Here is a 16,912-nt window from a genome sequence, read left to right as displayed (position 1 = left end):
ACTGAGCCACGCGGGGGCCCCAAACTTTGGTATTCTGATGAGAACAGCAGCAGGTGTGGATACTTGGAACGTGTTTAGGAATCATCTTGTTAACTATGCGAGATTTTCAGGTCTACAAATATGTAGTTTCACCTCTCTGGGAAGGACGGGGCAGGTGCACAGAAAGTAATGGCAAAGCAGCAGAGGCTTCAGGGAGATGAAGCCGTCGATTCTAAACCCAAGGAAACCTCGTGCGTGCCCTGCCTTCTGCTCCGAATTCCCTCCTTCCACCTTACACACATTAAGTGCCCACATTAAATGCATGTTTGCTTGATAAGTGTTGCTCTTCAGGGTTTTTTTTAGCTTCAGGACATAGATTCATTGGAGAAACGTTCCTCTCCTCAAAGCTCTCAAGTTACAGAAGATTGATGGAAAAATCAGAAGTGTGTGTAATTAAGGATTCAAATTAAGATCAGCTCTACGGAGTACCAATCTGCAACTTGAGTTACCAAATAGGTTTATGGATATATTAATTCGTGAAATTCATTTTAACACAGTCAACATTTTATTCGGTTTCACAGGAAATGAATACTTTAACAAAAATCCTATCTTCGACACATACAGTGCTACACACTCTGAGGGCATTCCGTTAGTGAGAGTTGGTGGTGCAGGAGAAGTCCATTTTAGAGGCTGTCTACACTTCTGTCCAATTAACAAGGCTGTGGACTCTCATATTTAACAATGTAACAGGTCTTTATTCCAGGAAACATTTATTTTGTTAACGCCCAAATTTAGTTCTAATATGTTTGTGGTAGTGTGCATCTATGGATACAAATGAACTTCTAACTTTCTGGTCTCAAATATTGACCATTCGCCTGCCCACCTGTTGGTAACCAGGGATAGTCAAATAAACACAATTTCTTGAAGCTGTCAAGATAAAGCCATGTGTATACTTATTGTGATACACAGATGATGTGAGGTTTTACCGACTTCTTTAACCGTCTTCTCTACCGGAACAGAGAATCCCAACACTTAGACACATAAGCATGCCCACAATGGGAGCCCTTCCTGCTCTTGACCAAGAGAATCCGGATGGTTCTGGGGGCCCCTGGAGGCCAGGGAAGTTATTTCAGGAGTCTGAGAGCCAGCATTCGGGGGCCACTAGCTTTGTAATCTGAAGGACTCGATCTAAAAGACTAGTTCCTCCCAAATAGTCTTCGAGCCTTTAAAATTATACAATGGAGTTAATAAATCATGTTACACAATGTAATGTATTTTGTCTCATCCTTTCTGCTAGGAAAGAGCTGAAGCAGACACACCACCTCTCGCCAAAGTGAACTTGGGGTCTTGCACGCAGACACACTCTGACGGAGCCATGGCCCCGCCTCCGCGACAAAGCATCTCTTCCCTTCCCTCCAAATGACAGCAAATGATAAACGTGAAAAGGGATATTTCAAAAACTCTGTATTCGATTATTCACACCAAAGGATAGCCATTAAAATTATGAACATCTCTACATATATTTCATGTATCATACATATATATACTTTGTATGTATAGTTACATATCGACAAAAAATTTCTGGCTGTCCTAAGCATGTAAGTAAAATCAAAGCTCCATTTTGCAGTGTCATGCCCATATATGCATATATACCGGCAGTTTGAATTATGAATTTATTTACAACGTGCCTCGGTTATAATAAATGATTACTGCTCTATTATACAAACGTAACGGTAAAGGTTTCTTTCAATACAAAGACTGCAAATGAATACATGAAAAATTACACACATGTACAATATTTATAATTTATAAATGCAAAGTTAAGACCTCTTTAAATTATTGCACTTGTGCATTTTACAAAGATGTTTTATATGTCATACATATAAAATAATTGTTTTGTTTGCTAACTCATCAACTACAACGAAATCGGATATTATTAACTTGAAATCTTTTCTCCTTCCAAAAGAGAGCCCACTACAATGTTGGTGGTAGAGCCATCGGCTCTACAAGTCGGTCTGTTAAGTGCACTGTATTTTGGACAGCTTATAACCCATCTTACACCTTAGCAGCATGGGGTCAGCAAGATCACAGCTGGCAAACCCGGGGGATAACTGAACTAGGTAGGGATATAGGATTCTTTTGTTCCTACAGAAAGCCACCTTTCCTTTTCAGAAAGATTCAAGATGCTGCCTATCTCTAAGTTTTAATAACTTTCACAGTGTTTGGGCAAGCACAGGATTTCACATGGGTCACTGTGTTGGGTCAGGTGAATAGGTCCGGGCATTGTCTAGAAATACCTTCTCCAGATCAATCTGTTGACCTTTCCATGTGCACACCAAAGGCATGCGTAGAACATACACCATACACGAGATCGTACGGGAAATAATGCTCCCCTGTGGCATTTACATTGGCTGTTGAAGAGATGGCACAGGACTGCTTATTATTCAAGTGCCTAAAGGAAAAACAAACGCTGCAGCTCTCATGGTCTCATCATATTTCAGGTGAGCTGAAGGGCCAGGTAATACTTCGCAACCCTCCCTTGCAGCAGGAATGAAAGCCTTCCATTTACACTTCTGCACACACAGTACCTCAGGCTACCAGCTGGCAGTGGGCACGTGTATAAACTGACTTCTCTACTTGACACATCGCATTCAGCTCTTAACCGGCAGGCCAGGTCCTCCGACGACAGCGACCCAGCAGCGGCACACACGGGTCTGCACGCGTTCAGCAACCGATTGCTCACGCTCGCTTTAAAGCAAGGTCCGGCGATGCGAGAGGCAAACGGCACTGCTGTCCGCTGCGGGGCTGAAGAGGGGGAGCGTCGGAGCGGGCGGGTGAAGACAGTGATGCTTCTTGGAATCAGAAATAGCATGTCTGGGAAACATTAATGTCTTTCTCTTTATCACACCCCTTTACTTTAGAACCAGACCACCACTGAAACTTCTTTCCTTCTTTTCTGCTATTTTTACCATCACAGAAATGCGTCTAATGCTTCAGACAACCAAAATATCCGGGACAAAAAAAGACAAAATCCAGAAAGGGTATAGTGCTGCTTTGGGAATCACTAATTGAAACTTAAGATTAAGTGCTTAAAGAAATGGGCAGAATGTGTATCAGGGTAAACACCTGTGCAAAGATTGAACAGAATAGCCATGCACTGCTGACAGGCAGGGGCCAAGAACCGACGGCATACTCCGCTAGGCTACATTCTACAGAATTTAAAGTCAGGCAATAAAAGGGATACATTAATGTGACTTAGTGAGTAAGTCTTTAAAGAATTAAACCCTAAATAAAATCAGCAAAGTGTAGAAAGCAAACACATGTCTGAAATAGATAAAGGTCAGAAGTGATTTTCAAAATCTAAATCATGCATAGGTACCTGAAACCCAAAAAAATCACACCCGCTGTAACTGTGTCACAGTTCTTGGAAGTTCTTGCAAAAAAGATGACATCTGAACAGTTCACTGCTTCTAGTCATCAGAATGACATCAAATAAAGGACAGGATTCTGACAGGAGAGAATGGCCCTATCCACTCGGTTTGATCCAATTACCATGGATATGTCCCTTTAGATGTTTTTAGTTCTAGTTAAGCAAGAAAAGCAAAATGATAAATATATGAACAAGGTAATAAAATTATAGTATTTAAAATAAAGGCACAGGCCAAGGCATGGTGAATAATTTAGTTCCGTTAAAGCTCAAACCTTAATTTTGAGTTAAAAGACCAGAAACATAATATTCAAACTAAATCTATTAAAAATCCAGGGAGCTAAGGTTTTATGCGTCTATGTGTGTCCTGTACAGACACAGCTAGTGTGCCCAAACGTACCAGTAAAGCAAAGTCACTGAGACTATACAAAACTTAAAAAAAATCTAAAGCTATCTGAAAAGCATGCTAAGAAGAGGAAACCTACACTGGACAAATCCTGTTTCAAAGTAGTTCTGTTTGCGTCGTCGTGAGAAAAGTCACCTCCAGTGGCACCCCATCCTTCCAGCGGAGGGACGAGTCCAGATGAGGACGGCTACGGTAAGCTGCTCTGCGTGGTCTCTCTCCCATGACCGCTTCTGATGAGCCCCGTGGGGATAACGAGAGCTGGGCAATGGATCTCAGTCCTGCCCCGGGAAAAGGGCCGTTTTTGAGAATTACTTTCCACCTCCATTTTATTTAAAATAATTCATTAAGTCAAAGTCACCTGCTAATTAATAAGATGCTTGCAATTTTTAGAGTTTTATTCCTCTGCCTACATTCAGTATTTCGTGTTGCTGGCATGCATTTCCAAGAAAATTTCTAGCTAAAAATTTTATTCACTGTCTCTGGGAATTTAATGAAATAATTGCATTTGACAATAAAATTGTGTCTGTTATAAATCAGCACAACCAATAAAAACTTCCACAAATTGAACAGCTGGCTACCAAATTTATACCGAATGGGGAAATTTGGGCCCAATATAAAATGCTGCCTTCATGAGAAACTCGTCAAAACCTTTGGTAATAAAAACCATCTGCCTTTTCAAGAAAAGATCTGGGAAAAAGATGAGAACAGAACTCAAAAGTTTGTCTGCTAAGTATATCTGCCCCAATACAAAAATACTGCTAACTGCATGTTTTCCAAAGCAAATTATTGACTAAATAACACCGCATCTTGAGCCTATTTATGCTAAATGATTCCTAACTAGATCTTAAGAATATTGACAGTTTACATTAGAATACAGTCCTTCCTTTGTTCGAACTTTGCTTTGATTATGACAATATATCAAGAGAAATCAACCAACCCATAAACCCATGAATGTTTCTTTGGAAAACTGTTCCAGGTACAAGGTCAATAATATAAGACAGCTCTATCAAAATAAGAGAATTTTTGGTAGTAATTTTAGAAAAGGAATCTTAAAAAGCAAAAATAGCCATGAGATTCCCTCCCCTCAGGACTGTTTCCTACATCAAAAAGCAAAATTCATGCATTTGTTTAAGATCTGTTTAATTAAACAGTCTCCAGTGGTATTTCGAGTCAGTCGAGTTCCAATACATGACCATACTAACTCTTGGGACTGAAATTTGATTGGGTGGGTCCAGTTTCATAAACCTGAGCGCAGAAAAACATGCAACATTTTAGAATTCAATTCCATAAATGCACTAACATGAAAAAAGGACTTTTCTGCTCACATTTTCCAACACAAAGAAATCGGGTTTTGAAGAATGGGGCCGACTTTTACTTTCTGCAGATGCGTTTGCATCTCTATCCTTTATACACATGTACTTCCGTAGGTGTGTGTCAAGCCACGGTGGTATTTCTCTCTTTAGATCTTTCATTTTATCTCATATTGTATAACCATAAGAGCGAGTGGAGTGCCAGGGAGGGAAGATGGCAACTTTCAGAAGCCCAGAGGGAAACTGAACACATACATAGTGTTAGTTTTAAAATAAGAACAATGTTTCTATGTACCTAACTCTGCTACAACTTAAGTCATGTTGTAGGAACATGTGATTTCTTTTTGCAAAAACCATATGGATAACAATGTGTACAGTACTGAATATGTAAAAGCATTATTTTAAAATTTTATTTGATCAAAAGTAATATTCCAGTTTCCTGCCAAGTGAACAGCAGATAAGCTGTTTGTTACGGATCTGCTGATCACTTCTTGAGACTCTAGTTCTCTCAGTCCTTCAGGTCAGGACTAAACACAGCTCTGGAGGTGACCTTGCCATTGTGCTAAGATCTCAACAGCTTTCGTGTGCACCAGAAGTAACTGGCTTATAATCCTTGCAGGAAGGGGTCCAGACCTCTACTTTTGTGGGTTTTTTTTTTTTTTTTTTTTTCCGAACACTTACATTGTAGAGTAATATTAGTCTACAAAAATTATACAGAAGACTGTCCAAACTATAGGTTTGGATGTAGACACTTGATACTGGAGCAGAGGAGAGAGAACAGAACCGCGCCGATGCGTTCGCACTGTGTTCTCCTCCCTCCCGTCGTGGACAGAGCACTTGGGAAGCGTGACCGGGGAGCACAAAGCGGGGGCCAGACCGGGGGATGGGTGCAGCAGAGCAAAGTAAAAATTACACAAGACTTAAATTGTATGGTTTAATTTGGTTTTAAGAGAAATGTATGGTATTTTAATTAAATAATTCATAGAATAAACCTCTCACTTTGAATGTGAGTCTAAAATTTTGCAATGACACCAAGTGAAAATATAAAGAAATCATTATTAAAATTCACATTTGACATCCCGTAAGACCTGTTAAGAACAATTCATATGCCTGGCTTATTTTTGTTGTTGTTGCTCTTTATGCAAAGGGTTTAGAAGACGTGCCTACAATGAAGGAAACAAAAAATAAAAAAACATTCTTTGACATATTTTGAACTGATACTTGGAGTTCTGAGATTTATTCTGATGTGTATCTGCATCTCTTCTCAAGAGGATAGAAGGGCTACTTCCTTTAGTGCAAATCTACTCATCCAAGCCCCTTAGTATAAACTTGAAGAACACACTTTTCGTCCACCTCGCTTTTCATTCATGAGGCTCTGAAACAGGAATCTAGTTTCCATCACTGATTGCAGAAAGACACTTACTGTCACCTCAGTGACGCTTGTCCCGAGGCTGTCCGCTATAATTCACGCTAATTACGAGTAGGTCACACACAAACATTCACAACAGTAATGTGTAAAAATTCCTATTTATAACCAACAACATCAAAGCAACATTGGTGTTTAAGCCAAAGCACAATACCATAATAGTACCATGTTAACCCCTCCCTAGAAAGATACAGTGGAAAAGTACCCCCTTCTGAGTAATTCTCGTCCGTGTCCACTAAGGCCTCGGCCACGCGCGCCTGTTAGAAGAGGCCAGTTCACGGCTCAGACGGCGCCCCCGGGGCGGCCACGGGGGGGGGGGGGGGTCCTGGGCGGTCACGGTCTCCGGCGCGTCACAGAGGAGCCTGGCGGGGAGTCATCGGCTTGACGTGTTCTCCGGATGCCACCTTCTTCGAGAGGCTTGTGCCCGAGTCACCCGGTGTAGGTTTCCCCCACGAAAAGAAAAGGAAGAAAAGTCAAGGAAGCGGGACGAGCAGGTGTAGGCGCGGCGGCTCGCGGGGCCTCAGTCGTCGACCTTCACGGGCAGCTTCTCCGAGGGCCCGGGGGCCGCGGGCCGGGATGAGGTCCACACGGCGCTCTCCTCCCCTCGGATCACCTTCTCCCACTGGCTGAGGTTGTTCCTAAGGATAAAAGATGCGGGGACAAGGGTGTTTAAAAAAGGATTTCGGGCCGGTCTCCGTCATTCAGCGCATCCCCCACCGCATGAGGCGTAGCTGAGCACCGTGGCCTTCTGGCACCTTTTTTTTTTTTTTTTTTTTTTTTAAGATTTTATTTATTTATTTGACAGACAGAGAGCACAAGTAGGCAGAGAGGCAGGCAGAGAGAGCAGGGGGAAGCAGGCTCCTTGCTGAGCAGAGAGCCCGATGCGGGGCTCAGTCCCAGGACCCTGGGATCATGACCCGAGCCGAAGGCAGAGGCTCAACCCACGGAGCCACCCAGGCGCCCCTTCTGGCACCTTTCTGAGGCCAACAATGAGCAGCCGCTGGGAGGGGCAGGGTCCCAGCGAGGCTCCCTGATGAGGTCCCGCAGCTCATTTCTGCAGCAGAGCCTGCAGCCAGCAAAGATTGGGGGCCTGGGGGGTTGGGAACCTTGTCCCAGGAGCTCCAGGCGACGGGACAACCGCTGAGCTCAGCTCAGGACATACCATTTCATAATCAGTGAGGAAGGAGGGCCTGGGAAGGGGCCCAAGCCACAGGGTGTCCTAGCCAGAGGCACGGCGGCTAATGGAGACGAAGGGAACCCCGGTGGCAAGAACGTTCGGCCGCAGCACTGACAGCCAGGAGCTCCCCCTGTGCAGGTGGACGCAGTGTGCCACTTGGGGTCCCTGCCACCTCATACCGGAAACTGGGGAGTAGCCTTATTTTGAACACTGTCATATATAGAAAGTCACTGTAAGTTACATGCAGTACCAACGTTAGGAATTTCTTTGTTGCGGTAAAGGCATCTTTCTGCCCTGGCACCTTGTGGTCTCAGACTCAGCCTGCTCGTCCCCCTGTCCATCGGTTTTTCTCTCTCCAAATCTGCGGCTCAAATGCTATGGGCATCCTGATCTCCATGAACAGAGTGACCACCGCCCCCGCCCCATCTGGCTGACCAGGCAGAGATCTCACCAACACTTCCCACCTCGGACCTTGCTTTCTTAGACACAAAGCCAAAATCAGAAGGGAACCTTGCACTGGCAAACACAAAATTCATACAAAGCATGTACAATGCAAAGCACCTCTGGATGAAAGAAATCTCTCAGTTGTATCCTAAAAATGGAGTAATTTTAGCTTCTGTGTCATATTACCACATATTATTTGCCCAGAGCCTAAAGAGATTTTTGATATACTGGAAAATAGACACTAAACTGATTTTGCCATGTTTCCTTAGACACCAACAAGACACGAACTTTTTTTAAGTGTTAGTAAGATTAAAATGGCCTTTAAGAGATTCTGTGGTTCAGCCAAGCACAATGAAGCGAGGACGCATGCAGTCTGCTGGGACGGAGGAGTCCGTATCCTCCCGCTCGGTAAGGACAGCAAGCACTCATTCCGCTAGCTCTGGATAGTTCACGGAAAATACAGGTAATTTTTAAATAGGAAAGGACTGTTGACTGTTACCTACGATTTTGTTTGTAATGACATGGATTTTGATATCGACATTTGTCTTTGGTGGGGCACTGACTTTTCCAACCCAGTTCCATTAGGAATGAGTTCCAGCTCGTACTCCACATTGTCCACACGGCTTAGCCCGGAGGTAATAAGATGACACTGTGATGCGCTAGCTGCGGAGCAAGGTCAGTGACCGCTCACGCAATCAGCTGGGGTGCTATGTCCACTCCCCAAGAGCAGAGAAGAGAAACCATCACTTCCATAGGAAAAAAAAAACATGGGGGCTTAAGTGGGTAGGAGAAGAATCAATGAAACAAGATGGGATCGGGAGGGAGACAAACCATAAGTGACTCTTAATCTCACAAAACAAACTGAGGGTTGCTGGGGGGAGGGGGTTTGGGAGAAGGGGGTGGGGTTATGGACATTGGGGAGGGTATGTGCTTTGGGGAGTGCTGTGAAGTGTGTAAACCTGGTGATTCACAGACCTGTGCCCCTGGGGATAAAAATATATGTTTATAAAAAATAAAAAATTAATTAAAAAAAAAAAAAAAAAAACAGGATCTTTTCCCCCCATCTCCCTCCTCACTGGTTTTCTTTATTTTCCTCATGATTCACGAAATACGTTTCAACAACAGAGGGTGGGGTATACCAAAGGCCTGGGATTTGTTTAAAATCCCACATCTGTTCTCTCCCGGACTGACTGTGTGCCCACCCAACCCCCAAGGGTGCTCTGGGACTAAATAGTTAGAAAAACCAGCGGGACGCCAGGTCTCTTGCAGAAAAGCAGCACATATGGCTGCTCTGCCCATTGCCCTTTGACTTCCCCAGAGGGAAATTCTTTTCAAAGTAACATGAAAATCTTAAAAAAAATTCCAGTGTTCGTAGCTTAGCGCATCCCTCAAAAGCCATGGGAAAAGAATGCAGGGGAGTCGGAAGCTGGGAAGGATGCGAGGGGGCTCATCCCTCTTTGGGAAGAAACGAAAACTCACCGAGAAAGAAGGTCCCCGCCAAGGCTTCCCCCTCCTCCCCCTCCTCCTCCACACGACGCGGGGTCAAGCTGAGCCCGTCCCCAGCAAGCAGCCCTGAGCACACATTACGGGGCTGTCTTTTTAAAAACACGTTGGGCGTGCATCCCCGGATCCTACCAAAACAGAAACCAGACACCTTCCTGCTCCTTTTTTGTGAATGAAGGACTTTACGAACACCCTTAACATGGCCTTGTTCCCAAGGCAAAGGCAGCCCACGAAATGACATCCGTGTGGACCGCGGGAGAGGAACATCCAGCAGAGTCTTCCTCTTCCTGCGGCGCCCCAGCCCCGTCCCAGGCCGGCCGGGCGGTGGTACGTACCTGCAGGCTTTGAGGAGCGGCTCGGTGGGCGGGAAGATCTGCGTGAGCGTGGTGTAGCAGGGGATGGCCACGGCGTTGTAGAAGCCCAGCTGCCCCGCGCGCGGAGCCACGCACAAGACACAAAAGGGTACGTTAGCAACAACCTCTCAGCTGGGGCTTCCATTCTCAACCCTAACTGTAACATACTCTAGTCCTGTCCCCCGATAGCTAGGCTCCATGAACACAGCTGCCGGTGCCTTTAAAAATGCCTTAAAATACATCCTCGAAATAACACACACAAAAAGTTGTTCGTCCCAAGCCCAAGTTCAACATTCAAGGAGATTCCATTTATACATCAGTCAACTGGTGATTCAAGCCCTGTTCTTGTCGCTGGTCAAAGTTTTCTACCACGGACATTTCAGAGTCGACCTGCCCTTCTTCTCCAGCTCAGAGTTCGGGAATGGGTGCGGGTGTTTCACGGGCTTGCTGCCCTGGCTGGGGGACCTCGCGCGGCCTCCCGGGACTTTCTTCCTCCCCACTCCCTGTTCTCGACCTCCAACCAATCTCACGGACCTATCCACGTTCTCTCATGTCACAGCTCTCTTAATATGCTCCGTTTCACAGTTTGTCAGCTGTGGTAGTTTAAAAAATATATTAAATGGCATTTTATTAGGAATTTCAAGCCACAGTAAATGCTGCTGGCCCAGACAGGCCTCCGGAAGGCTGGATACAAACGGCCCGTAGGCGGTCAGCAGAGAATGCAGATGGTCCAGCTACAGTAACAGCCCGAGTGGCTGACACCGTGGATAAGACATGACGGGCTCTCTGGATGGGGGACCCCCAAACCAGGGCTTCCCAATTTCTCTAAAAAACTGAACTGCAGGGAGATGCACCAAAGGATACAGAAGAAGGGAGTCTCCCAAGTCCCTTTCTGCGTTCTCCTGTGGCGGAGTCTATCACCACAGTCACCTTCTTAGCATAATGCCTATGCACGCCTCTCTTTGACTTTGTAAGTCAACACAGAGACGTCTCTTATTTCAATATTTTAGCAGATATCATGGAGCAGAAGATCTCGAGAAAGAAATCTTGGAAAGTAGAGTATTTTCCTATTATGGAAAGAACATTTTAATGGTGGTCGCAGTTCAGAAGTAATACAGTTGGCAAAATATTAGCCGATCACAGAGATATTTTATTTAAAACTCACTCATACTATAAACGGATCTGCAATTTTGGCAAAACCCCAAACTCTTCTCTTAATTAAAAGGCGTTAGAACAGAGCATGTCCTCTAATGGCATTTCCCGCTCTCCTGTGTGCTCTGTTGGGGTGACAGCTTAACTATCTAGAAAGAACTTTGTTACATCTCTATCTTAAGCCATATGGCAAGATAAGTTTCAAAAGAATTAACAAGTCACGTATAAGGATGGAAGGGAGAGTAACTGAAGAGGAGTGAATGTGTATACAACCACGCAGCTGGACAGGAACTTCACAGTAGGACGTGGTAAGCAGACGCCAGGCAGGGAAGACAGAGCTCTGTGAGCATATATATGGGAAAGTTCCCTAAACAACAGTAACAAGAAAGTAAACTGCAAGAACCGCAGGCACCAGGCACGTGGGGCCGGGCACGCTGGTGCGTGTTCCCTAGGGAAGGAACGGGGAGTGCCCGCTGGGCCGCGGCGGCGGCGGGGAACGGGAGCGCACCGAGAACCGCGGGCCCTGAGCGGGAGAAAACCATGTGGCCCTTCTCCGTGCCGACGTTTCCAAGAACTGTGGACTTGCCTCAACTTTGTTATGAATAGTGAATAAATCAACTTTAATTAAAATAGGAAAGCTTGAGAACTTAATCCAAAACCATCATCCTGTGAGTTTTCTAAAATGTTTTCTAAATGAAATCCTATAATTATTTGTCCGTAACTAACTTCCCTGTTATGGTATTAGAAGTTTGGTAGTTTAAAAAGACTATAATCTGAGAAACAGATCATACCACACACGCAAAACGGATGGGCACGAGAGCTGTCAAAACATTGACATAAATCATGTGGTAAGACTTGCAAAACTAATAATTAATATCAACCGTTGGTCAGACAAAACGCAAAATGTACTAAAATACCAAGCATTGTTTGCTAGGAAAAGTGGGCCTGGTGAGAATCTCTATAATGTTACTTTCTAAAAAATAACTGCACGTTCAGTGACAAAAGCCTTTCTGCTTGTTAAAGACACTAACAATTCCAACTCATCCATCCCTCCGTTTCAAGCCGTCGCTGCCGTGACTCCATCTGCAGAAGGAGCTGATGGCATGGGTAGCTGTGGCTTCTTTAAACCCAACTATGATTTCTGATCCTGGCCTTCCTGTCCCCAAAGTCCATCTAAACACAGAAGGGTCCAAGTGGTCCTGGGTTCTATGAGATGGCATATACGTTGAATTTACGTGTGATTTTTATGACTGCCTTAAATTATTCGACTTTTCGACAGAATCCATACCTGGCCTTGTGGGACCTCATCCTTCTTGTCTCTGTCCATCATGGGAATAGGCTGTATTCCCAGCTTCTTCATCTCATCACCCTAAGAGAAATGGAAAAAACCAAGCTTTGTCAACTCATAAACAGCTCTCAAGAGTTGGTATTAATGAGTTGTTCCCCTCATTCATTAATTTTCTCCACAATGGATAATGTTTTTGTTTAGTTAACCCCAACATATGTCAAAACAATAAAAGCAACGTATCATTGTTTGGTTTTTATCCCATGTTATTCTCAACTGAATTACCAGGAGCACAGCATCTCTCGCGGTTTCACTGCACAGAAGTTAAGGAAAGTCGTGACCGGAGGAGACCGACAGAACAGTGAGGACAAAGGAGAGCAAGAATGGAAGATCTCGTGCTCTTTTCTCACTTATTCTTCAAATGAATGTTCGTGGGCGCTGAGTGGGCTAAGGCGAGGCTTTAGAGAGAAATACTGTATATCGAGAATGGTCTGCTAAAACGTGTGAGTGAAGATACAGTGCAATCGGCTACACATCACCGTACAGGATATACTCACAGATGTTTATTGAAGATTTTCTATCTTCAATAGAAAGGCTCTGGGATAGGTAACAAGCAAATATTTCATTTAATCTTCATGAAATACTAGGAGCTCTATATATTGTTATCCACACTGTACAGATTTTAAATTATCTTCCTCTTTTTAGTAATTTGTTAAAGATGGCTAAAATCTTCTTTCTCAACATACCTCAACTTTTACCTTCCTACCCCGCTATTCCCTCACATTTATTCATTATTCAATTGTTTTAATTATTTCACAATCATGCTTATTTTTAGAAATCAGAGGTACAGAACTAAAAACATCCTAGATTTGCTAAAGTAGGTCCAAAATAAATGATGAGGAGCCCCACGAAGGGTTCGATTGCAGGACGGAGGCCAAGCGCAGAGGGCAGGGATCCCCACGGAGGGTTCTACTGCAGGGCGGAGGCACCTGAGTACAGCTTCTGCTCCAATGTTACCACTTTAAATATTAACTCAGTGGCTCTCAAACTTCTTTTCCTTTTCTAAGTGAGTGAAATTACACAGGCCCCTGCTCAAGGCTATCAGAAGCCCCATAAGTAAAAAGACTGAATGAATAAAGATTTGACTATGTACAGTTCTCACAAATAAGATCAAGGCTACCGAGGAGAGCAGTGCAGTGCTGCAGAGTACGCATCCCAGGGAGATCCGGCCCAGTGTGGGGCTGGCAGAGGAAGCTGCAGAGGGCAGGGCGGGGGTTGGGGGGTCGCGAAGCTGACCTAGATGGCTGTGAGAGGGACTTGACTCAGGGAATCCAGAGGGGCTGAGACGTGGAATAGCCTGGTGAGGCTAGGGGTTTTGGAGGTCAAGTTCGTGATTTTTGTCTTTATCACAACAGCATGGAGGGACAGACTGGGAATAGACTTAGAGCCATCCCCAGCCTGCAGACGTGACAACAGAGGCCCACAGAAGAGTCACAAAGCGGGTCTGGGGTTTGATCCCAACTGCTACACAGGACGCCCATCTCCAGCACCAGGACATCAAAGAGCGCACTCTGTGTGACTGTTAGTCTACCTCTAAAAGAAAAGGCAGGGAGAGGGGGTAGGCGGTGGGGACAGAGATGGGACACAGCGGACATCTGGGAGGTGAGCCGGCAAGACGCAGTGGTCATGATCTCTGCTTCCTCCCATGGACTGCGAGGTCCCTGAAGACGGTGTCCAGGAGCACTGTCGGAGCTTAATCAAATCTTTGTGCACTGTTTAATCAGTGCAGAATAGAGAGGGAAAAATCTACATAACATATGTCTCATTTTGATTCATATTTTAGAATACAAATACAGCTGTGAAAGTATGAATTATATCAGTTAAATTATTTGCAAAACAATATGCTAACTTCAGACCAGTTCTCCGTGTGATATTTACAGAATGCGTTGAAGGTTACTACTTTTAGACACATATGTGAATTAAGTTAACGGGTAATAAAGCCAGGGATTATAGTTCAGACACGTATCTTTAAAACAACCTTCTTAGCTGAGTTTGACAGTAACTAGATTCAGGGATACACATATAGAATAAGAAAAATCATGCAGGAGTTTGGGCACACATTGTGTATGCATTCTGGAGAAATCACTCTCCAGGTCTGTGGTCCTCACCCAACACACATTTTTTGGGTTTGCCATCGTGAAAAAATTTAACATTATAAATCGTTTCTACTGAACTATGAACTGAATGATTGGCTGTTTTTTTACTTTTTACATCCATTCTTTTATATGGGTGAGGCTGAATGGTTTGAAGCAGCAATGACCAAACCGTTTACCGTCCAGATTTACTTCTTCAGGAGGAGGTACACAAACATTTTAATTCATTTGTTTCTCTAAAGTCATCTTTGAATATGCAGGGGGCTAGGTATTTGTGGGTCCATGTGAACAAGAGAATGTTGTGCTCCTTCCTGGACAATTCAGAAAGCAAATTGAGAAATAGAGCACACATTTCTGATAATTGAGATAATTCAGTCAAGAAAAAGTACTAATGAAAGTAAAGCCCCACGGTTGCCTCACGTCAGGACTATCACGAGTTAGAAGCCCACATGTTCTGTGGAACTCCTGGTGGCCTGTCTGGAATATTGACAGAATCTCATACGTCTATGGTACAAGGTGATTCTGTCCCCAGTTTCCAGTTGCAGACACATACAGCCTGTGACACGGAGGGACCACGGTATCATGGCTGGGTGTCTGTATAAATGTCCCTACATCTGTGTGAAAAGGCTAATACGTCTGTTGCATGTGGACAGGCAGGAGTTTTCTGAAGTAAGTAGCAGCCTGAGCTACTAAGACATTGTTACAGATGTACCCATATGTTTACTTTCTCATCAGACTTTTTCTCACGTTTAACGTTCATATAAAACTTCAAAACATACCTCAGCCCAGAACTCTGCATATATATCATTTGCTGTCAATTTTGTAACCGGCCATAGTTTTGTTACAGAGCAAAGATCACAGGCAGTCATCATCAGACCAATGACACGATCTCTGGAACACAAGAACACAAAACAGGTCAGCCTGTCCTTTGCACGCTTGCAATAGGCTAGAAACACTCGTGCATTTTGAAGAAGAAGGGTTCAGTAGTCATTACTCGGCAGGGAAGCAAGTGGAAGGGAAGAGCAGTGCTGTCACCTGGAAGGACACGGGTCCCTCCGTCACCGCCCCGTGAGGGGTTACCAGCTGCCCCTGCTGCCTCAGGCTTACTGCTGTCGTCAAGACAGTGTGGGCACAGCCCTGGGCCCACCTCTGTCCTCGTGGAGTTCTGCAAGTGTACAGGGTGAAGAAACCTTGGAGAAAAAAAATCTACCTCAAGTGTTGATACAAGAAAAATGTGAGGTGCGGAGAATAGGGGGGCCGCCCCACAGCTCCAGCAGCGCCAGGCAAGGCCAGAGCAGGGGCAGGTCCTCTGCTCTCCGTCCTCCAAGTTCAGAGACCGGGTGTGACCGGAGCGGCCTCCCCACACTGTGCAAACTGCAACCTCCAAATGGAATGAGTTCTCTTTTTCAGCTACTTTGCATTCACATTTTGACTTATTTTTTCCCTAAATGTGGTTTGGTTTCATCTTTCCTCTTGAATTAAAAGAAAAAATTGCTTGAAGACTTCAAATAGACAGAGCCCTACCATTTTCACAGATTTGGTCTAGGGACATGTGGTTGCTCTAAATAAAATCTATGCTTGATGGTGGCACGAACTGCTGATTAGTAAGGAATTTTAACATACGAACTTTAACTTTGATGAAGCAAATTACATAATTTAAAAGGCAAATCATCAAGAAAGGTACAAAACTGTAACAAATGAGAAGTGACCATTTCCAGCTCACATGCACATTTTAACGAGTCCCAGGGATCTGCCGCTGCAGAAGCTGCCTTACCTCTCGTAGCCCCATAGATGGTCCCTGTCCGGGGCACAGCCCTGCCTGGGTCCTGAGCCCGTCCCCCGCAGGGCAGACGGCATATTAAGGGCGCCTGTCTGTTGATGTAGTGGCACTCCTGCCCACAGACTCCTGGGTATCTGGGAGACCCTCCCTGGTCTGTTACCCGTGTCTTGGATGCTGCCAATCACTCACAAAGCTCCTTTATTTCCCATCAGCCCACTTCCTTTAGGCCATCTCCCTATTTAAGGATCACTTCTGCACCCTCACTTTTCTTAAGAACACTTCCCTCTATCAGGGCAGACTAAGCAGCGGATGAGACTTCTGTGCACCCTTCCCGTGACACCCAAACAGACGCCATGCGAAGTTCCAAATCCCTTAACGTGATCAGGAAACTCATATTTTCTTGATGAGGGAGTTTCCTAAGCACTTTGTGGTTTAAAGGATGAATACTTCTGGATTTGGGCTTCTACAAGAACAAGTTGGTTACGTGTTTATTCAACAGAACATGAACATGAAACTA

The 16,912-nt window shown here is 44.6% G+C and overlaps 1 protein-coding gene across 7 annotated transcripts in view; it reads right to left on the bottom strand.

Annotated features, from left to right (window-relative positions):
• Window positions 1–1,428: 1,428 nt before the first annotated feature.
• Window positions 1,429–16,912, bottom strand: part of PDE10A (phosphodiesterase 10A) — a 569,171-nt gene continuing 553,687 nt past the window's right edge. For 6 of the 7 annotated variants that reach the window (XM_059176573.1, XM_059176572.1, XM_059176571.1 and 3 more), the window contains 4 exons: window positions 15,395–15,506; window positions 12,466–12,546; window positions 10,008–10,096; window positions 1,429–7,186 (listed from right to left, as the gene is read on the bottom strand). In XM_059176573.1, coding sequence (XP_059032556.1) covers window positions 7,069–7,186; window positions 10,008–10,096; window positions 12,466–12,546; window positions 15,395–15,506 — 400 coding nt within the window. In that variant the 3' untranslated portion in view covers window positions 1,429–7,068. Of the gene's footprint in view, window positions 7,187–10,007; window positions 10,097–12,465; window positions 12,547–15,394; window positions 15,507–16,912 lie in introns of those variants that run through there. The other variant, XR_009354435.1, reaches the window with a different exon arrangement.

Source organism: Mustela lutreola, chromosome 6 (genome assembly GCF_030435805.1).
Source record: "Mustela lutreola isolate mMusLut2 chromosome 6, mMusLut2.pri, whole genome shotgun sequence".
Taxonomy (NCBI): domain Eukaryota; kingdom Metazoa; phylum Chordata; class Mammalia; order Carnivora; family Mustelidae; genus Mustela; species Mustela lutreola.
Note: the sequence above shows the minus strand (reverse complement) of the source record. Positions and strands in the feature narration are given on the sequence as shown.